This window comes from Diplotaxodon limnothrissa, linkage group LG12 (genome assembly GCF_057381915.1).
Source record: "Diplotaxodon limnothrissa isolate DT_005_m linkage group LG12, D_limnothrissa_male_GT1.1, whole genome shotgun sequence".
Lineage (NCBI taxonomy): Eukaryota > Metazoa > Chordata > Actinopteri > Cichliformes > Cichlidae > Diplotaxodon > Diplotaxodon limnothrissa.
Genome location: NC_140607.1, coordinates 35,595,250 through 35,618,637, shown reverse-complemented (window position 1 = coordinate 35,618,637; position 23,388 = coordinate 35,595,250). Strand labels below are relative to the sequence as shown.

Here is a 23,388-nt window from a genome sequence, read left to right as displayed (position 1 = left end):
CCATCACGGTGAGCTAAAGTTACAGGAACTGGAATCAGTTTTGTTCCGACCTTCTCTGAGCTGCCAAAAAACATTATTAAAACTGACATGGCTAGATTACTGGAGTTCATGTTCCTGCTCTTCAGACGTTCAGTTCTCTTGTAATGTGGGAAAACTGAGCCTAAATGACCCCTAGAGCAAAGACAATCTCTCCACTAACAATCATTAAAGTTGTGATTACACACTAAACTCAGCCTGCAAGACTGAGATATAAACTTGTGGCCTGTGATTTGAGTTGCCCCTCCACCGGACCTCACATGTGATGACTCAACATGTCGGCAGAGCGGGATCCTTATCGCTCATCCCGGCTGCGTGGCTCCGGGGGCCCGCGGCCGCACAAGAAACACAAACATTCAGGCAGGACCCCGGTCGGGTCGTATCGAGAGCTCAGATAAACAGCCAGACGGCAGAGTGCTGAGGAAGCAGACGGATCCTGCAGAGTCCACGGACGGGGACAGGAACGGGCGAGGAGTCAGAAAGCCACAGGGTCGATCCTCGCTGACGCCATCACCCTTTTAACAACCATTCGAGAACAAAAGTTACTTCCTCCAGCTGCTTTAACTTTTTTATCGTGTATTTTATTTTTTTTTTTTTTTTTAAATACACCTACTGATCATCATCAGTGTAAATGTGTCAGTGTTAGTCCAGCGGCTCATTTTTCTATTTTTCTTTATTATCTGTCATTATGTTCAAATTAAACACGACCAAAGTTTCACATAACAAGGTCAGCGCATGTACAAATAATCCCTGTGAGCCAAAACCTAAAGCTTAAAACAACTCTAAACAGACTATTCTGTCCTACTATTGGCTCTGTATGAGGGGACGTCCCAAATATGTTCATCTCCCCTCTGCCAATCAGAAGAAAGTCAGCTTACAGGGAGGGTGGCCTTAAAGGGGGGGGATCTAAAACGGCTCGTTTCAGACAGTGAAGGGAACTGAGGGGAAATGAGTAGAGCAAATGGTAACGTAGACTTCAAAGGTAGTAATTAAACAGCTCACATGTGGAACCCTTTGATGATTCAGTATTTCTTGGAAAATAATATGTTTAAATGGGAAGTTTATCAATTAAATGTCAAATTCATAGGTAGTTTGGCCCTGGTTACAGTGAAGTACAACATGCTCAGTTACAGCAAATAAGATAACCTTTATTAGTCCCACACGTGGGAAATTTGTTACATCAGTCCTACTCATTTTGCTCAATACTGAAAACATTATTTAACACAAATACAAATTAACTATAGAACCATCATGTATTTCTATAATTAAGATTTAAACCAATCTATTTAATGAAAACGAGGCAAAAATGGTGGGAGACATGGAAGCAGGATTAGCGGATGGTTTTGACCATGACCCCTATCTTGCAAGGGCAAACTCCTGTTCCTGCCGGCTACAGTTTTCACCATGACCCCAACCGCCCCTTGCAGATGGAAGCAAAACAAAATACAACAGAGAACCCAGAAGACTAGCACCAGTGTAGGATGAAGACAGTGCAAGTACCTCTTCATTCTTCTAGGCAAACCTCACCACCCAAAAGTATCACTTTTATTCACATAACCTTGAGCTGGACTAAACGGTAAGCTTTTTTCAGGAAAAGAACGGCAAATGTCAGCATACCACTGCATTCACCTGTATCTGTAACTGTTTAGGTCAAACACCACCTGGAAAATCAACCTTCTTTTTGTAATGTCCAACTAACATCCTAAACCTAAAGCTTAAAACAATTATAAGACAGAGAAGAGTTATGCATTCTGTAAAACTGACGGCTATTTTTCCTTTCACTATTTGTCAGTTTAGGAGTAAAAAAGCAAACCAAACTGATAGTTCTTACATTTTAATGTCATAATAATTTGGCTGTAATTTGGATGCAATCATCAGCGGGTTTATATGCGGCTAAACACCACAGTCTGGGCTCTGGAATCTTAAACCCACAAGGGAAATCAAATCAACGAGCCTCTTCGGGGCCTTAACCTAACACTGGAGTCATTCTGACTATTGATAAAGTCGACTTTCTCGTCTCTTGTTGGTTGCAGTCAACTTTTGTGAAGCTCTGCTGTCACACATGTGTGATAATGAAAAAGGTCAGCTCTACAGTTGCAATCCCTAACAATCAGTTTCACAACAGGAAAGCCCTTGTATGGAGGAAGTTCACGTTGATTACCTGGTCAGATACCAGACCACCAACATCCAAAAACCCCCCCGCCACACCCCACGCGCCTCCCCTCACATCCCAGCAAAGCGCTAACCGCTGGAAAAGTGAGAGGAAAACAGGAAACAGCTGTTGAGGAGCGCCACGTCCCAGTCGTATTTCTCAACTCTCCTCGCAAACCCGCTCCTCTCTGGATGTCTTCCTTACGTTTTATTTTTTGTTTTGGACGTTCCCTTCTCTCTGTCACGTGGCACACATCTGTAGACTTAACAAAATAAGGGGCTCCAATATTCATCATGGTTGCACACTTGTGCATTAAAGCAGTGCAGGTACATTTTGGTGGGAATTTGCCAAAAGTGGTTTAAAACAGAGGTGGCTGGATGGTTTCCTGCTTGCGTTTCCACTGAACTCCCCTGCAGCTGCTTTCGCTCGAGCCAAAACTTTACAGATACAAAGAATGACTAAATGCCCCGTGATACAGTTTTATAAACTGTGTAGAAGAAATAAAACATTAAAGCACAGAGTGCAGAAGAAGTAGGGTGGCACACATTAACAGAGATGTTTGTGACTAAGAGAACAGATTCATCACTGAAGTCTACTTTGGATTCTCTTTACTGATATAAACTATTTATACAGTTAAAGCGGGCTACAATGCCTTTGATGTACTCATCATTATATGTTGGATTAGTCAGCAGTAGTGTCGGTGATGTGCGACAACTACTGCCCGGAAACTGCCATCTCCACCCAACGGATCATGATACTTCAACATCCTAAGAACTACATCCTGGAAGTACTGCTGGCAGCGCAACACAATACTGAGCCAGCAAGATACACTGAAGTGCAAGTGAGTAAATCAGTGCGAACATAATCCAAAGTATTAGTGGTCACATTAGGACTTTTATTTGTTATTAGGACATGTTAATGTTAGTCCCATATGTCCCCCCCCACACAGGGACAGAGAGCAGAGGGAAGTCCATATTGTTACTACACCAAAGTGCCATGAATATATACACACACACACAGTACTTCTATGACAATTCATAATTGTCCCTCTGCTTTACATCTTCCAAGAGCTCTGGCCTGTGAGCATCCAGTCAAAGCTAACAATTACATTAGTCACATTGAGTTGGATTTATAGATGTTTGTTAAATCTAATTTACAACACAATTTCCGTGCAGAAATGTAACTACATGTCATTTCCTCCTTCTGGAATGACTGAATAAGAAGCGGACCAGTTGCAACACTGGCACTTAGCTCAAATGAAAATGCTGGCTAACTGTGTTGCCTGTTGCACAGGCTATACCATAGGCGCTATACAGACTGAACACAGAAGTGTAAATTAAACTTAAAACAAAAACAAGATTTTATTCTTAATAAGAACAAGATCCAGGGAAAAGTCGGCCAGGTACAACTGGCATAACTATGCAGTCATAAAAAGTGATCACACTTTCTTCAGAGTCTCAAATCGCTGCAGAAGTCCTGTGTTTTTCTTAGAAACACAGAAACACTCTCCATCTCCTGCTGCTTATCTATCAGGAATGGTCACAGCAGGGCCAGAGAAATACATCAAGGGCTGATGTGTTTGTGTTTTCACACTGGTGTCAGGCAGTGGTGAAATATCAGGAGCAGCATGGATTAAAAGAATCAGCTTGAATGTCCAAAATGTAAACTTTGAACCGTAAGAATCAGAGCTGATAAAGCCTGCAAACTCCTGCAGCATGTTCTTCTGCCAAATCAAGACTGAGACCATCTGGTTTCTATAGCTCTACAGAGTGAAAACACATTCTCCACAAGCAGTCCAACACACTCGACGCAGTGGACACTCTCGAATGCTGATAACCTCCCAGATAGCTATACTTTCTAAAAAATACTTTGAGTAATCTTTAGCCTTCTTTATATTCACATGGCCTAAAAAAGTGAGCACCAAAGAAAAATCAAATTCGAACGAGTCTTTGTTGGTTTTCAATACAAAACCATTTGGAAAGATTTATAAGAGGAAAAAAGGGATTGGGTGATTACGGGCTTCTTGGGGCTGATTGCACATTCCTTTTTGGGATCTACATGAAGGCAGGACAACTGGAGGAACGTTTCACTCGATTAGCAAAACAATCTGAAAGGGATTTACTGTATTACTTTTATAAAAATATACTCGTTGCAGTGTAATTACCCCTCGATACAAAGATAAATGCAGAACGCTAAACTCCCAAAAAAGGTTATAACTAAAGTACAACTCTGTTTTCTGTTTCCCTGAACTCTTTCAAGCCGTTTCTAGCTCAGTTTCTAAGAAGTCCGTGCATGCATGACGAGTTTATGTGTTATATCACTGTGATACATCTCTGAACAGACTAGTTCAACCAAGCCGGGGGGGGGGGGTCCAAGTTATTCCACCAATAGCTAGACTTTAAAGCTCATGTTTAACAGTCTCCTTAGACAATGCAAAGTCTTGAAGTGATTCACAATTTTCTTCTAAGCTCTGCACAGTTTGCTCCAGGGAGGGTGCAGCTACATATCTCCAAACTGAAACTATCCAAGTAAGTCCCGAAACAACCACAAAGCTGGCAACAATTACTGCACCCGTTAAAAATAATTACCAATTTAATATTTTGGTATAAACATTAACCCACTTTGTGGCATTAGAGAGAGTTCAGACTGAGAGTAACCCCTGCAAAAACACTCCTTTATTAGTTTCAGTTGCTCCAATGTGTTACACAGCAGGTATGCAGACATTAGGGGGGCTCTGGAGAAAACACAAGGTTATTAAGCAGAAAAGTTAAACCCTTTGCTTAAACCTGAGCAACATCCACCTGCAAGGCACTGCTGTGGTCATTCAGACTAATGTAAAAGCCACCATAACAGCATTAACAAACCGCACAGATATTTGAAACCACAGGGCAGTCTTTTACCACCAGATGAGATTTAAAATCCATGATATAATAAATTTTTCTTCATAGTACTCAGTCGCCTTTAATACCACCCCAGCAGGGAAGCACCGCCTACAAGACTCCAAATATATTATGTTTGTCTTTTCTAGTGTGGAAATTGACTTGATAACCCCAGTTAGTGTCATCCGTCACTGCTCTTCAGACAAAATACAACATTTAAAGACGCCACACAACCCCCCTCAAAAAAAATACAAAAAAAAAAAAACCTCAGCCTTGAGCGAGTCTGATTTTGCACAGTAAAAAAAAAAACAAAAAAAAAAAACAAAACAAAACACAGTTAACACTTTGTTTCTCGGCTCATGTTTCCAAAGGAGAGCGTTGGTTGGTTGCAAGCTAGCATCGGCTAAAACAGTGATGACACATAGACAGGAGGGCGACTGCTCTGGTTACCCATTTACCTCAGTAAACACTTTCTAGAGTATTTTATGGCTTCAGTAAAAAGTTTCCAATTGTACTAAATAAAAAGCCCTGACACGCTGCTCTGAGAGCTAGACAGTCACATTTGCAGCATGTGATCCCCTCTGTGCTTCCAACAGCGCAGTCCCCTGGACACGTTCGCTGTTAATCCCACCCCAACTGTCCCCAACCTTCAACAAGGCGGGGCCTTGCATACAAAGACCGGGCTTGTCAGATCTATGACATAACCCTAATCTAATGTCCGCCGTGGAGGGAGCCTCCCTGTGCCACGGTTGTTGTCCCCTCCTCTGAGAGAGCCCTTGTTTTCAGTCACAGAGATGATAACTGATCCCAGGGAAGGACTGAGCTGTTATATAACCACCCGAGATGAGAGTGACCTCTGAGGGCACAGAGGGCTCAGACATTGCCGTCCTTGCTCCAGGGGACATGAGCCGAGAGAAAGGGAAAGGGGAGGCATTTAGTTCGCTTTTTTCCTCAGCAGAGGGGAGCTTTAGTTTGACAGATAAACATTTTAGTGAGAGCTGCAATCCTCTGAAGGCAGAAAATAAAAACAATGGATCTCCCTGAACCTCAGAGACCTCTGTGTTTATATTACAACACAAAACTGGCAAAAGTCAGTGGATTCCACTAGAGTAGCTTTTGCTTCTTGTTATACATCACGTTTCCAGTTTCATCAGCTTTTGCACAAGCGTTTCTCAAATTTGAGGCTCAATAAAGCTGTCTCAGAAGGTAGAGTGGCTTGTCTACCAATCAGAAGTTCAGTGGTTTGATCCGCGACTCCTCTAGTCTCATGTTCAAGTATCATTGGCCAAGATGCTGAACCGTACAGTTCCCCCTTATGCATCCACTGGACTCCAAGTTCTTGAGTGTTAGGTTAAGAGCACCATTAACGTTAAATTAAAAGCACTATAATATCACTGCCATTTACCAGATAACCTAAACTTTTTCTGTTTCAATATTTAATACAATCAAACTCAGTACACCTATGCAGATGGCCATAAATCTGATTTTATTGATCTAACTAAAGATTCCCACAGCGTTACTATTGAGGACTTATTTTAGAAATGACCTGGGTGAGGAAATTATATCTACAAATGATTTTAAAAGCATCATCAGGAGACGTTGATGTTTTTTTCTGGTGAAACCACTAGTGTTTTGTTGTGTGTATTTGTATATAGTATATCACATTAGAGATCTTTTATTTCATGTTTTATTTGTTGCATTTTCATGTTTTTTTTAAAGCTCGTATGGCTACTGCCTTGGCCAGGCCACCCTTAAGATTTGAAATCAGTGGGAGTTGCTGTTTAAATCATGAGAAATGAATAAAAATGTTCTTATGTTTTGATCACTTGCTGTCACTGTCTGTTGTTTTTAAATGTGTTGTAATTGAATTTACTAACATGTTCTCCAAAGTAACTAGGTTTTGGGCTCTGACCGCAGAGGTTTGCTCCCTCCGTGAGATTATCTGCTCCTCACAGAAGTCCCAAACCGCTTTCCCCGCCACACTGATGAAAGGTAAGAAAACGGAAACATCTGCAGACAAGAAACCTGATCAAGATGATCCCGATCTGTCTGTGTGTTTACTTTCCCCTCTGTGAGCCCCTCTCACACACTCAGTCTGCAGTGATGCTACGTGCAAACAGGGAGGCTGAGTGGGTAGATGAAGAGGATGACCTGCTTTTTAAGTACGCACAGGAACCCCCCCCTCCCACCCCACATACACATGTGTCAGCTGTGGGATTTGAAGTTCAGCAGGCCTGTATGTACATGAGGTCCAAACAGGGTGAGGAAACATCCCAGTAATAGAAGAAAAAGAGGCAGAGTATTTCAACCAGTGAAATAGGAAAGCAGATCTGGAAAATTGTGGTCTCATCGTTGGATCTGATAAACAGGTTAAAAGCACTTCAGAGATCCTCCGCCAATAAAGCACTTAGCTGACTAACAGCGTAGTGCCTCATATTGTTTTACACAATGAGGTCAGTTCAGTAAGCCAGTCTGTAAGAAGGAGAGAGAAGCAGGAGGGTCTTAAACTGACTTCAGACAGTCACTGTATCCATTCAACCTCCAACAAGTGTGAAACACTGAAGCAAAGACCTTGTGTGTCCTTCGCCTGATCTCATCTAGAAAATCAGGAACGAGGAAGGAAAAACAGATGAAAGTTATGAACGTTATCAAGGTCAGAAGAAGAAAATCTGAAGTTATGTGACGCAAATGAGAAGATGAAAAGCCCAGAAATCAGAGTTATCTTCCCCGTCTCATCCCCGACACAGCTGAAAGAGCTGGTACACCAAGATTATCTGACCAGTATGAGCTGGTTTTAGAGGTGCTGCTGCTGTGTTTAGTCTGGCAGCCCAGTGCAGCAGAGGTGCCAATGCAGATACACAGATAGACCACTTAACATGGCAACACCCAGCGTTTAAATCTGACTCATGGAGCGAGCTGGTGCAACACAAACAGAGCAGAAACAGGTTTAAAAACAACACAGGGAATAACAGAGACTGCTAAGATGCAAACTTTTGCATCTTTATCCCAAAAATCAACCACCGAATCTGTACTAAATAATATACTAATATACCCTGCATACATTTTAGACACACTGCAGTAATTGCAAGCTCAGATGTACAGATGCACTTTAACCTCCCGTAACTGCTTCCAAACTGTATGAGACCACAACATGGTACTTTAAACAATGTTTTGCATGTGTGAAGAAACGTTTAAGGTTGTTTTCAGGAGTATTTACCTGGAAGAAGTAGCGACAAAATCTCCATCCAGCAGCCGGAGCTTGCAGAAGAGGACGCCGTTGACAAAAGGCACCGCGGTGAGCTCCTCCAGGGTAAGATGGGTCTGAAACTTGAATTTCTTCTTTTTCACGAAGAACGCCATAGTTTAAAAGACTCTCAAAGCTATCAAAAATAACGGGGGGAAACACGGTAAACGGTAAAAAAAAACAAGGCTGTGCTAAAGTAAACGTGCCGACTTGGTGTTTTCAGTGTGTTTTCATTAGAACTCTTGTTCAGGACGTGATTCACCGCAGATATCTGAAAACAAATTAAGCGTTTCGTTCAAAGATGTCCGTAAAAGTGGGAAAAAAAACTTGAGGTGTTTGGTTAAAAGTAATGAAAAAACCCACCTGGGGACATTTTGGGTCCTCTGGCTTTCACCAGCCGCGGTTCAACAACACGGAATGACGAAAAAAGACATTTCAGCTTGCTTTTCTCTTTTGAGTACGGAGAGGAGGAACCTACAGCTAGCAGCATCAAGCTGACGAGAGTATGCTGCGAAATATCCGGTTTTTACCTTTCAGAATAAAGTCTAAACCATGTTTGTCAGGCAAAGATGCATTAATTTCTTTTTCTGTCGGCAGCCAAACTATATACAAACTTAAGATAAAATAAGTATTTTTTATCGTATTATTTTAATGTATATTAATATGTAAATAAAATAAATAAATACATTTGTGATTATCAAAAGAAACATTCTACTGGAATTAATGTTTAATATTAAGATTTTTTTTTAAAGTGTTCATAAATTGGAAAAAAAAAGAAAAAAATTACTCAGTAACTGAACCACTGACTAATCATTTAAACAAATAATTATACATTAATAACAGCTCTAATTGTTCAACTTGTGTGAGTAACAGTTAAGGAAAGTACAATGTAAAAGCAGAGATTAAAGTTTACTTTAAAATAAGCCGAATAATGTTTTCTTGTTGTTGTAATGAAATAGATGATTGATGGTTTTTCAGAAATGTTTTAAAGTGATTTTTAATAAAAAAAAAAAAAAAACTATAAAACTTGCAAATTTATGTGCAATTTTAAAAATGAATTCATGTGATTGCTAATAACAGTTTTACATTATAATAAATTCACAACACTCATTCAGATGTTCAAACTTAATCAAGATACTATTCAAACACTAACTAGCTAGGTTTGTGGTTTCTACTTTAAAAATATATATAACTGATATAAAGTTAAACGAATATAGATGTAATAGATTTATTTGGGCGCTTGAACACGAAACATTTTATCTGTGGAAGACTTTTTAAAGGTGAGTCATGGCACTTCCGGTGCTACACTGGTTCAAGCTGATGAACTTGCCTAAAGTTTTTGGACTTTCATTCATGCCAGTCATGCTGTAGCGTTCAACGTGAAACAGCGCCACCGTGCGGTACAAACCGACACAGTGATGCTACCTTCAGGGACTTGGAATCCAAAAACTCAAAATTTACCAACTTTACGCGGAAGATTTTAATGAATTCAAATTGAATTTGTTAAATATAAGTTGCATTTTTTTCCTTGTGTCTGTTTTTATTAGTTATACACCAGTTAGCACCTGATAATTTTACATGGATTGAAAGTACCTGATAATATTTCCCCCAAACCTGCAAATAGCACACATTAATAAAGAAAGAATAAATAAATTTATATAAATATTAATTTATTTTTACATTTAAAAAATCAATACATTTAAAAAAAATAGATTTGTGCAACTTAATTTGTTTCATTATTTTCAGTGATTTCATAACCCATCTGGGTTTTATAAATTTTTATAAATTCCTTTGGTTGGATGGGTTCACAGCACCGCTGCTCAGACTTCACTTTAAGCAGATTTTGCAGATTTAGCTGTAAGTGGCAAAAACCTAATAATAACCACTGAACCATGAACATCCAGGGATCAAAACTTTTCTTTTTAGAAATACATTAATATTTTGGAAATAAAATTTACGCAGTCTTTCCCCTTTTTCACCTTAGTTCTGCATTTTTCCTTCAGACACTGTGACCAAAAGAAGAAAACTTGATGACATCATGAATCATTTTTACAGCTCACTGATTTATTTATTTAATCCGTACTCTCTAAAACCTTTGGAAAGTTTAAATAAAGTTGACCAAGTTTAACCTCCTCTTCCTCGGCATGCATTTTTAATTTCTCCTTGATATTTGAGCTGATTAGGCTGATATGTGAACGCCAGGTCGTAGGAGGTTTCAATAAAGTTCGCACAAAGATTTGTTGGGTTGTTGTTTTCGGTTTATTTGAAGATGTGTCATATCAAAGTCAGGACTTACTTGCCTGCTAATGTGTCTGCATGGGCGCACTTCAGGCTGCAGGTCAACATATCCTGTTTTAAACAGGATATGTTGACATTAAACAGGCTGTTTAATGTATGCCACGAAGAAACGTGTGCATCTATGAGAAGAGTCAGTAAACAGTCAGCCAACAGAGGGCAGCACAGATCTGGAAGAAATTCAGCCTGTATTTAAAGTTCTCTATTAAATCCGTGTATGTGTGCAGCTGATTTACCTCGTGGTAGACTTTAGGGAGCTTACTGAAATAAAGTAAAATACCTGGACCTCACAGTAACTGTTTGTCAACAGTCAAAAATCTACATTTATGTTCCCAAGCAGTAAATGGTTCATGTTATCATGGCTACCTCCAGATTTTAAGATGAAACATCGAGACAGTCTTAGAAGATGGTGTCCTGAGGTCAGGCTGGGGTCACACTAACAAACTGTTGGTGTTGTTTGCAGAGTGACAGATACCACGGTGCATTATTGAAGGGTTTAAGGTACTAGAGCTGATGTGATTTCCATGTTCTTTTTGTGTTTTTAATGTCCTGTCACATCTGACGTTTTATGTATCAGTAAATGGTCATTTAAAAAAAATATCTGGTCCTTAGCAAGTGTTAAAATTGGATAAATGCAACCTCAGATGAACACATGACATATCACACCAGGCCAAAGGCAGAAGCTCTGAAAACCTGTCCATTCTGACTGCTTCAACAGGAATTAAGAGGGTAAATAGAAGTGAGGTGCTTATAGTCCTAAAGCAGGGGTGGGCAACTCCAGGCCCCGAGGGCCGGTGTCCTGCAGGTTTTAGATAAACACAGCTGATTCAAATGGCTAAATTACCTCCTCGGCATGTCTTGAAGTTCTCCAGAGGCCTGGCAATGAACTAATCATTTGATTCAGGTGTGCTGACCCAGGGTGAGATCTAAAACCTACAGGACACCGGCATTCGAGGCCTGGAGTTGCCCACACCTGTCCTAAAGCATTTGATTAAATGCTCATCAGGAAGCGTGACCAACTCTATAAAAGCATAACAGGACAGGCTGCAGGTCTGAAGCATTCAGATGTGTGTTAACTCAATGCTGAGGAGGATGTCCTAGAAAACTTCCTAAAGTCTTCAGCTGATCCAAAATGCTGCCGCAAGAGTACTGAGAGGATCTAGAAAGAGAGCACATCACCCCAACAGAGCACTTTGCTTTCAGACTGCAGGCTTACTCGTGGTTGCTTGGGTTTCTTCCTGTTAAAAGGGAGTTTTTCCTTCCCACTGTCACAAAAGTGCTTGCTCATATGGGGTTTTCTCTATTTTCTCTGTATTATTGCCAGGTCTTTATTTTACAATATAAAGGGAACTGAATTGAATGACATCAGCAGTGATCTGAAAGAAGGGTTCTGAGGCTAAGTTTATCTTTCTACAGTGGAAAACATTTAAGACAGCTGTTAATCTTCCCAGGAGTGGACATCCCAGCAAACTGACCCTGAAGTCAAATTGTGTAATGCTCCGAAAAACTGAAAAAAAAACCAACCCAAAAAACCCCACAACGCTACGTCTTAGACTCTACAGGCCTCAGTTAGCATGTTAAATGTTAAGGTTCCTGACAGTACAGTTAAAGAAAAAAGACTGAAGAATGATGGCTTTTTAAAAACTTTTTCTAAGGTTTGTTTCGAAGGGTTTCCAGGAGAAAGCCTCTTCTCTCTAAAGGGCTGATAGCATTTGAATAAACTACAAGATCTCTTTGGAACAATGTCCTTTGGACAGATGAAACCACAGTGAAGATGTGTGGCTATAATCCACAGCATAATGTTTGTCAAAAATAAATAAACAGCAAATTGGCCAAATGTGCAGCCATCTGTCTGCTCATGCAACAGGACAGTGATCACAAACACACCAACAAATCTGCAACAGAATGATTGAAGTCCAGACCTGACTGAAATTCTGTGGCAGGAAAAGAAGAGTGGATCAAAAATCTTCCAAAGTGACACATAAAACTAATAAAGTGTTAAGAAAACAATTCCTTCACATTTTACTATGAACAGTGGTGCTGCAAGCTTTGAATCATGGGGTGTACTTTATTTTTCACACGCCGTTTCTGCATTTTTGCTTAAGTTTTGTTAAATAGAATAATGACGCGGTGTAATATGTTACGAGGTTTGTTCATCCGAGGTTGAATTTACACAATTTTAAGACCTGCTATGTACCAGGTGATTTGTAAAGGACAAGATGTTTCCTCTGTGTTTGAAATTAGGTCGTAAATCTTGTGACTTAATGGGAATGTGAATCGCAGATGATAACGATCAGTAACAATGCAACATAAAAAGCCTTTTCCAAGGAAGGCAACAACAGATTATCATGTTGTCCCCCTGTGACGTTTCCCAGTTACTCATGATTAAACGCCCCCTCACCTGTCACCTGTTGCTGTCAGATACGGACTGTTTGTGCAGCCGTGCGGGTTAAAGTGCTCCTGCTGAGTCCTGTTTGTCTTTACCTGCTGCTGTGTGACGCAGGGCATCCAACGACAGTGGCCACGTTAACGTGTTTATGCTTCTAGTGAACTTTTACTGACGTGTTCATGAACCTCAGAGTTACATGCGTGCATTAAAGCCTCATATTGTTATTGTTGCTCTTACCACCAGTGCTGTTGTTACTGCTGTTTATTATTTTGTCATACAGGCATAGCCATTATTGTTGATACCCTCACAGTTACCCTGTGGGGTCTGAGAAATAACCCCAACCCTATGGTATCAGAAAATGTGACTTCTGGCTTTCAAATATTGTTCTTCCAAATCTTGGCAATGACAGGACAAAAATTATATATATTTAAGCATCTGTTGTCTCCAATTATGGAGTTAAGGGTTGCTTCTCCTCATTCATTTTGCAATCGGGACTATGGGTAATTGTCCCTACAACTTTTCCAGTTAATTTATAAGCTTTTTTTTTTTTTTTTACTTATAATTAAGGCTGTAAGACGACTGCCATACAGCATCCTCTGTGTAGAGACATTTGCTTTCATTTTAAAACATATGTATATATGTTGCTGCTTCAACTTAAGTGGATTAAGCCAGATGAGTTTAATATCACATGTCAAAATAAAACTAATTCTAATTAAGTTAAAAGTGGTTGTTGCGGTTTCAATCCAGCAAATTGTATAATGAATAAACTCCTTATATGTCACTAGGAAACTAAGAGTACTTGTACACAAGGTTTTTAATTGACTTCCTGTGTCTCATGCAGCACACAGACACTGGTTTTATTAATATTTGATCAAAAACTGAACAAGAACATTGACTAATGGGAATCGTAATACTTTGTTTACACGGTTCACTGCCACACAAAGACTGGAGACCATGTCACGCATCCACAAGAATCAAAGTCTAAACACAGCTAATGTATCAGAGATCACACCATCGTTAAATTAAAGGTTCAAAGTTGAACATTAACAGTCCCATGAGTCTGTACTTTTGCTAGAGCACCATTGGAATTTTCAATTCCCTCACTACTGCCCTAAAAAAAAGATGTTGAACTGAAACAATGTAATTCAAATAAATATAAAGTATCTTTTTATTGTCTTTATCAAGCTGAAAAAAGCATGTGGGGGCACTGGAGCTTAGTGTTGCTTGAAAAGTCAGGAGAGTCTTCTTAAGCGATGTTGTGATACATGCCCTGGTACCTTTGGTGTGTCACAGATTCAAACCAAAAAAAGTGGAGAGAAAAAAAGCTTATTTACTCTGCAAAGATCTTCTGAGGTGGCCTGGACAAAATGTGTGATATCTCTTGGTAGGGAGTATCCCAGGCTTCTCTTGTATCACACTGACACAGAGGAGAAAGTACAGAAATGCCAAGCAGGGTAAAGTTAAAGGCTGCGGGAACATCTCTGGGCAGCTTGACGTTCCTGTGACTACCCGCTGCTAATATTAGATGTTTAAGGCTCGTGCAGCTGCAGCCATCCTTTCTGGACGTAGGTGCAATTTCCTCATAAGCATTCATAACCTAAACTGGTTGTGCATAATTGTTTCATTTGTTAATTTGTGCGTGATTTTTCCGTGTAAGACAGAGTTCTGGAAGAGTAGAAGCAAAGACTGGGACTGTTTAACGTCTTATCCTTAATTTAGTCGTGTTGCCATCAATACAAACTTTGATTTCTGTCTCATAATGTAAATACTGTGTAGAAGTACTTTAGCCTTCTAAAGGAAAATTTAGGCCATTCGTATTGTGATGTTTTTCTGAGTTTCATATAAAATTATTTATATGAACAACTATTGTTGTACAAAATGCTTTTAACTTAAAATTAACCTTGCTTCTTTTCTTTGGTACACTCATTAGGTTAAGAGACTCAACCTCTGAGTGCCGCACACATTTAAAGTAAACAACTATACGTAACTTGGCAGTCTTCATATGCTCTATAAAATACACTGTCTCAGATAGAAGGATGCTGATTTTTAAGCTGGGAGTTTAATTTCAGTATGTTGTATAGCAACAGCAGGACACTATACAGCATTGTAGAAAAAGTCCCAATAATCAGACAATGCCCTGTTAGCAAGCACTTGAAGACAGTGGGAACCCCAACGGAACCAGACTTTTGCGGACAAATACCCCCACGCCCCCACCCCCAGTTAGTGCGGACAAACAAATACAACTGGCCAAAGACACAAGAAAATACTATGTACACTATTTGTAGCAACATATTTGCCTGCAGAGTCATTCCAAATCCCAGCCAGAAGTATTATAAGAGAAAGACTTTAGTAAACACTCACGTAGGCAGAGGTCAAACTTAACCTGGCTTAAAATACAGTGGAAAGCTGTCTCCATCAAAACTGAGACCTTTCCACTGCCTGAGCCCTGCTCATCCTCAAGGGCTCAGCAGGTCACTCTTGGCTTTACTTCAGCTCCTTTTTTGGCTTTTGGCGCTCGTCCTTGTTGTGATTCATTTTGTCCAGCCTTCATGGGCCAGCAGCTTGCCTGCCTCAGAGGACAACCCCCCCCCCCCCCCCGAAAAGAAAACCCAACCACAAGCCAAACAAAGTGATGCAATACTTTTTGCAGGGAACATCATGTGAGGGGATGAGTTGCAGACACAGGGTTTCAATAGTGGAGAGATACTCAGACTCTCCAGTAAAGTAAAAGTACCAATAAAGTTTAGTTAATATGCAGCAATCTCTAAAAAGCTTTCTACCTTTGCAGTTGCTGGAGATACAGCCAATTTACTTTGTGTATGGAGTTTAATCCATTTGTTTGCAGCCTATAGAAGTCAGGCCTCCTGCAAAGGGTATATAAGATAAGTCTGGGGGGTCATGAGACCATTGTTTGTGAATGAAAGAAGCAAAACAAAGCTGTGGCCTCCTCAGTGGAGCTGTAAACAGGTAATCAGCATCTGTGATAAGGAGCAAAAACAAGTGTTTTTGTCCTGTCATGGTTTTTTCGTGGGGGCTGGAAACCCCTGACAAACATTTTAATTGAGCTACATAAAATCTCAGTGCTAAAAACATAGCTAAAACTGTAATATATATGCAATGCAGTACAGTAAAAAAGTTTCCCCATTGTTGTAGTTATGTTTATGTATTGTAGCACAGAATGGAAATACTCAGGTCACATAGTTAATGGACCACTTACACAAGAAATATGTCAAATACAATAGAAGAAAATGTGGCAAAAACTACCATACTGTGCATGTGATTGAAACAAAATGTAAATTTGAATACTCTTGACAATACATATCTAATCTATTCAGCGTACAATAAAATGTAATAAATATTCTCCTTAAAATTATTAAACTACCTACCTTGAATTCTTCTTTATCATTCATTCTTCATATTTTTTTAAAATAATTTTTAAAATATTCTGTACAAATAAAGAGATACTTTTCTTCTTATTATAATAATTTAATATTCTACTTGTGGATTTTCTGTTGTTATTATTATATTTTCAATCAATAAAGATTTATTTATGTTTTTGTTAATTATTATATTGAATTAAAATCTATTAAGTGGTCATATAATAATTAGTTGCTTCAAATTTTATTTTATTTTATGTAAACGTTCTGCGGAGCTTCTTGCACATAGGCCGTAATGTAAACCCCGTGGCCGCCAGTTTCCAATGGAAGGAAAAACAGGATTGGTTAATATTTCAAATTGCAGACTAAACCGGCCACAGGATTGGTCAATTTCCTTCGCTCACTCGCACACAAAAAAAAAGAAAGGAAAAGGCGGGACCGAGTCCAGCCCATCAATGGGCGGCCTCAGTTATTCGTCCGTAGTAAAAATGACGTTTTGTCTTCATTGACGAGGGACGGACCAATTACGTAGCTATTCTGGAAGAGGCGTGGACTTCTGACATTCTTTAGTAGCCGGTCCTTCCTTACCGGCATTCAGTATTGTCCCGGACAGGGCAGACGCAACTTTGTGATATTTATTTATTTATTGAAGTTTTAATTTACCAAAGATGCTCGGCCTGTGCCTTTACGTCCCCGTGTCTAACTCGGACCCGATTGAAGTGGAATATTTCGAGTCTAACGGACTTCCATCTGAGTTGAAGTCTCTTTTTAACAAACTCAGCGTGTTCCTGCCGTCCCAAGAGTTTTCAGCCTACCAACGATGGCGAAAGGTAGGAAATAAGTTAACTAACACAGTCAGAATAACCTAGTTCGTAACATTGATTAGTCTGAGCGCCACAAATCCGTTCACTCCGGCGACCGGAAAGATTAGCGCGCAGTAGTAAAAGCCTTACGACTAGGCCGCAAAAAAGACCGGTTTCGAGAAAATTCACGAGAAGATTCCGGGCATTTTTGCTGCAACTTTAACGTAACATCTGTATTTAACCTAAATGACATTGAAAAGTAATCAATATTTGTTGATTTAAGCCTGTTACTGCAAACTTTAAAACTTAACCGAGCCGGTTCGGGCTGAAAAAGACTGCCATTCAGCTTACATGGGGAAAATCCACCCTAAAAAGGAATTCCGGCCATGCGCTTACACTGAAAGAGGGCAGCTAGAAGCCGGTATCATTCGCTATATGTAACTGAGAAAAAGTAAATCGTGTGCATAAGTACAAAAGTTGTTTAATTAGCTGTTCCCGTTTCTAGGTCATGCGTTTCTCCCTGATGTCCTTGAGGTCTTTTACTACTCTGAAACTGATGGTTTTGGGGCAGGCAGATCCCATATAGCTATGACTCGTGGTGCATCTGTAATCCTAGGAATGCTGACCCACCACTGACTTTTCATGTTTTAATTTCACGATTTCATAACAATGTGATTGTTTTAAATGCATCTGTCAACACAAATTAAATTATTGGGAAGAAAAGGTTTAGAAACCACTCTAAAAAAATCTGTCATTATTTCAAGTTTTAAAAGGTGCCCAGTGCCTTATCCAGTACATTTTATCTATGGGCCTTTTTGGGGGGTTAAGAGGCTGGGGCTCATTAGGATTTGCTCATAATTGTGTTTTTAAACGTGTTTTAATCAAGGTTATGCAAAGACTTAAAGTCTGCAGCAGTTTGTCTTTGGCATCTCAGGCTTCATGAACTGGCACAAAATGGCCCTTTTAGCTGTGCTTTAAGTCACACTGATGCACTCCTGCAGGGAGTAGGGTGCAAGCTGCAAATATCTGCAGATGGGGTATCGGGTTCAGTCATATGCCTACAGGCGGTCTGGGCAGCAGGTCAGGCGGTATCAGTCAATGATAGCAGTATATCCCGGTCTTATTTTAGCCCTGCCGGTTTCAACCTAGACATGGATTAAAGCAGTTGGCTGGGTCAGCCTGCAGTTGAGGGTGAAGATGGACAAGGGTGTTATTACCTAATACCCTAATAGGCCCAGGAGAAATAGATGTCATTCAAGAAAGCCAAGAGGCTTGTGGCCTGGCAAATGGTCATAGCTGCCCTTTGGGTAATAAAAATCAAGCTGAGGGGACACCTTTAATGCGCCAGTGGGTCTCCAGGGCTGGTTTATGGTCACTTGTCTAATCATTTGGGAGGCATCAGTTACAAGGTACATTTCAAACTTGCTGTACTTGTTTCATAAGACATTGTTAAACTCTCAGGGGAGATGACTACTGCATACCATTGCTAAATGTCACCTTCTACTCCTCCATGAAGCTGACTCACTGGATTGGAATCAGTAAATCAGATTATTCAAATTCTGCCGTCTTGTCTGACTCTGGTTTTATTTCTTCTTCACAGAAAACATTAAAAAGGGAAGAAAACAACTCGGACGGACAGCTGGACTTTGAGGAGTTTGTTCACTATCTACAAGACTACGAGAAAGACCTGAAGCTTGTGGTGAAGAGTCTCGACAGGAAGAATGCAGGTATGTGGCAGGAGATAGAGTCATGCTCTTTGTTTCACACGAAACTCCTCGAGTGGTTTCGAATTTCACTTTGTGTCATTTCCGCAGCTTTAAGTGTGAAGGACGCATTTTCTCACAACGTGTCTTTGCTTCCTTTTAAAGGCCGCGTTGACCCTAAAGAGTTCATGCAGTCGCTCCGTGACCTTGGTGTGCATATTTCTCTGCAACATGCGGAGAAAGTCCTTAAGAGGTAAAAAAAAATATATATGTATATATCTTTTTAATCTTTGGGATTTTAGATTTTGATTTATTTATTTATTTTAAGGAAACAATGTCTCATCATTTTATACATTTATTTATTTTAAAGCATGGATAAGAACGGCATGATAACAATCGGCAGTAAAGACTGGAGCAAGTATGCCATGGTGGAGAAGACGGAGAACATTCCTGAGATCATCCTTTACTGGAAACACTCCACGGTTAGTACTTCACACTGAAACCAAAAGTTTTGCCCAAAAAAGGGAACAAATCTGCTGCTTTGACCTTCAGAGCCTAAAACTAGAGACAAATCATTAATGTGCCAAAATTAACTTTATGAAAGAGAAGTAGAAAATTCTGCTCTTGCATAACCTTTCACATGTCCTACTTTTAGCTATTCTTGGTTGATAACTTTATCATCATATGCGATAACAATAACATAGCAAAGGCAAAAGTTCTTACACCCTCCTGTTGAGTGGGTCAATTAAAGAGCAAATTCCCAGAAAGGCCATGAGCACAAACCATGCGTCAGCAATTAAGCTCTTAGGCCATGAAAGGAATTGGGCTCTTTCCTGCAGGATTATGTTGGAAGGATTTGTCTCGGTGCTGTTATGTAAAGGAGAGCAGCAGCAGCGGTCAGAGCAGGTGCAGACTGGAGATGTAATATAGCACAGCTCCCGGAGGAACACATTCTGATCTCAGGGGCAGAACAAGTTATTTTAGAGCTAATGAGACTAGCAGACTCGCCTGGCGGCACAAGCCGGCCTCAAGCTGAGCAGAGATGTAAAGTGCTGGATCATTTCAGACTGCAGAAAGTCAGGTCAGATGTCAACCTGCACAGTTTTATCTCCATAAGAGTCCCAGAGAGAGAATAAGAAGGCAAAATGCTTGAGGTTTGTTTTGTTTTTTCTTTTAAAGGGGGGAAAGCTAGAGGTTTTAAACAGATCCCTGACCTATATTCTCAACATGTCTTCCTTTGAAAACAATCCCCGTGTTCTGACATTTGCTGTGCTGGTGGGGGGATGCTTACACATTTAACCTGCAGTCACACATGAGCTCACCATCATGTGGCCCACATGAGAGAAATGTTCAGATGTTAACACAAAGGATTTTTACCACATGTTGGTTAAGAATAGAAGCTTGACACAAAATGGGTCCTGTTCCAAAATGTTCAAGAGTGGTCCATGTGAAACTAACCTCCACTCTGTCCTTTGTAATCTCTTCATGTATGTTTCCATAATGAGAGTAATTTCTGTTAGTTGCTGAGACAAAATGACTAAAACCTCTACTAGGGGTTTTTTGCTCTCTATATCTGACCATTCCTGTCATCTTCTGATCAGATATTCGATGTTGGAGAGAATCTCATGGTCCCCGATGACTTCACCATTGAGGAGAAGCAGACTGGGATGTGGTGGAGACATCTGGTCGCAGGTGGAGGAGCAGGAGCAGTTTCGAGGACCTGCACTGCCCCCCTGGATCGACTCAAAGTCACGATGCAGGTAAGATCGACTTGGACCTCTTAATACACTTGAAGCAGCTGTTGATCAAGTGCAGGCACATGATGGGCCTGTGAAGAGGAAGTTGTGGAAATTTCTCCGCTTGTGGGTCTTATGACTAAAGCTGTCGGGCATTTAAAGTGTCCGCTGATGCATGACATGTTAAACGTTACTGAGATTTTAGCTCTGAGTATTTGTGGCCATTATGGTTTGAAATTGCTCAAGCGCCCGTCACCTAACGCTCACAAGCAAGTTAACGTTTAACAGTGTGTAACAGCAAGGGGCCAGAGTCCAGGCAATGACCAATGACTGCTCTCAAACCGCTGTCACACCCTTGGCTTCATAGTACTCGCTGTCATCCAAGCTCAAACTACCCATACTAAATGTGTCATCATCCCCATGGTGTGCGTCAGGAGACTTTGTCCTATTGATTAGATATTCACCCAGTTGGCTTAGATTTGGTTAAAAACATGATGACCCACATGGCACCATGCCCAAGTCATCCCATAATTAGTGTAGTAGTTTAATCAAATACAATATTCTTCCTCCCCCAGGTTTACGGATCCCGAACCAACAACATGTGCATCATGAGCGGACTCATGCAGATGATCAAAGAAGGTGGTACGAGGTCCTTGTGGCGAGGAAATGGTGTGAATATCCTCAAAATTGCCCCCGAGTCGGCCCTCAAGTTCATGGCTTACGAGCAGGTATGATGGATTTATCAAGGGACGGGTTTAATGGACGAGGCACAGTGTTCTTGATGTCATTTGCTAATCTGTTCTTTCTCAACTTGCTTCTCCAGATTAAGCGTTTAATCGGCAGTGATAAGAAAGCTCTGAGCATCCTGGAGCGGTTTGTTGCAGGATCTTTGGCAGGAGTGATTGCCCAGAGCACAATCTACCCCATGGAGGTGATTATCTCTTTAATTAGATCTATCCTGTAGCGTTGTGATGCCTCTGTCGCGACTGTACAGTCAAAGCTGACGTTATCTGTACTGAATCTGTTCCAGGTGCTTAAAACCCGTCTCGCTCTGAGGAAGACCGGCCAGTATGCTGGCATCACTGACTGCGCCAAGCAGATCTTCAGAAGAGAAGGCCTCGGCGCGTTTTACAAAGGATACGTCCCCAACATGCTGGGCATCGTGCCCTATGCGGGCATTGACCTCGCAGTGTACGAGGTGAGCAGTCACAAGCATACATTGTTTGGAAATCCCCAGAACTCCTACAAAATAAAATTCAAACTGAGACTGTAGATTGACCTTTTTGTTTTCTCTCCATAGACGCTAAAAAACACCTACCTCCAGCAGTACGGCACCAACAGCACAGACCCCGGTGTGTTCGTCCTGCTGGCCTGCGGCACAGTGTCCAGTACCTGCGGTCAGCTCGCCAGTTACCCCCTGGCTCTGGTCCGAACCCGCATGCAAGCACAAGGTGAGGCCTCAATACTGACCTGTTACTCCATCAGTAGCAGACGGTTTTATACATTTAGTAACTTAAAAATAACTGGATAGTAACTGTATTTGAACACAAGTCTAAGCTTGTCCATTTTTAACCCTTTCAGCTGCAGTAGATGGCGGCCAACAGCAGGTGACCATGTCCAGCCTCTTCAGGCAGATCCTGCAGAACGAGGGGCCCACTGGGCTTTACAGAGGCCTGGCCCCCAACTTCCTTAAAGTCATCCCTGCCGTCAGCATCAGCTATGTTGTGTACGAGCACCTGAAGACACAGCTGGGAGTGACCTCAAGATAAGGCTCCCTAGTCCCCCACCCCTCACCCTCCCAAGGCTCATGCTAGGAATCCCCCCGGGGGCTTTCAGGCCCCTCCAGAGGTTCGCGGAGCCATTTCATTCTGTGAATGTCAGCTGATGAAAGACTAGAAAGGACACGACGAGGTGGAGGTTATGGACTCTGTGAGCTCAGGATGTCGTGACTGCTGCTATTACCTTTAAAGAGAAGCTGAACGGTGACTGTATGAGAAGCAAGGACCAAATATTTTTGCTCTTCTCTTGAGTGAATCTTGGTGGATAAAGCATTAAAATGCACGGAGTGAAATGATTGTCCCAGACGGGAAGATTTTTGCACACAGTTTGAATTTCTCTCCACCCCTGAATGAATGACTGAGTGACTGACTGACCGGAGTATTTATTACCACCCGTCCTGTATTTATTGTTTTATTTAGAAAGGGAAGTAAATCTTGAGCCAAAATGTGCAACTACATAAATCAGCCTTAATGTTGATAACTACGTGTAGTTGTCTGAAATGGTGAAAACGGGGCGGGAAAAGAAACTTTGCTGATGCAATGAGATCGTTGATGTGTTTAGTCGCCCTAATTCTTGTTTAATTGAATGTTACTTAATGTTCACCTCAGGTTAAAGGGCTGCTTTTTTTTTTTTTCTGCTTTTTTTTTCTTTCTTCATTTTAAAGAAGAGCATGTGTATTTAGAAAGTGAAAAGACAGACGGCATAATGCACTTTAATTAAAGCTAGTAAGCCTCTAAATGATGTTGTCAATGCTGACTTAGTGTTTTAATGGACCATTTTCGATGCAAATAAATGGAAATTATAAATCTGTCTCATTTCTCTTTTTTTTCTTTTCCCCTGAAATTCACACACTGAAGCTCAAAAAGGCTGAGGGGTACACTTCAGCTCCAAACGGCAAACTCCTCCAGACTGAGAAGTTTGGTAGTCTTACATATTTGTGGTGTTTGGAGGGTTTTCCTAATGCAGATCGTGCATGTGATGAAAACAGAAGTGGA

At 40.8% G+C, this 23,388-nt stretch overlaps 2 protein-coding genes across 5 annotated transcripts in view; one reads left to right on the top strand and one right to left on the bottom strand.

Moving 5' to 3' along the window:
- eeig1a (estrogen-induced osteoclastogenesis regulator 1a) overlaps window positions 1-15,472 on the bottom strand; it is a 39,321-nt gene extending 23,849 nt beyond the window's left edge. For 2 of the 4 annotated variants that reach the window (XM_085367545.1, XM_085367547.1), the window contains exon 1: window positions 8,285-8,907. In XM_085367545.1, the coding sequence (XP_085223671.1) occupies window positions 8,285-8,427 (143 nt within the window). In that variant the 5' untranslated portion in view covers window positions 8,428-8,907. Of the gene's footprint in view, window positions 1-8,284; window positions 8,908-15,356 lie in introns of those variants that run through there. The other 2 variants (XM_085367546.1, XM_085367548.1) reach the window with 2 other exon arrangements.
- Window positions 15,473-16,916: 1,444 nt separating this feature from the next.
- Window positions 16,917-23,184, top strand: slc25a25a (solute carrier family 25 member 25a). The gene is made up of 10 exons (XM_085367544.1): window positions 16,917-17,202; window positions 18,776-18,902; window positions 19,044-19,131; window positions 19,249-19,360; window positions 20,480-20,638; window positions 21,190-21,342; window positions 21,438-21,545; window positions 21,645-21,812; window positions 21,915-22,065; window positions 22,196-23,184. Exons 1-10 carry the CDS (start codon window positions 17,041-17,043, stop codon window positions 22,381-22,383), a joined length of 1,416 nt encoding a protein of 471 aa, XP_085223670.1. The 5' UTR covers window positions 16,917-17,040; the 3' UTR covers window positions 22,384-23,184.
- The last annotated feature ends 204 nt before the right edge of the window (window positions 23,185-23,388 follow it).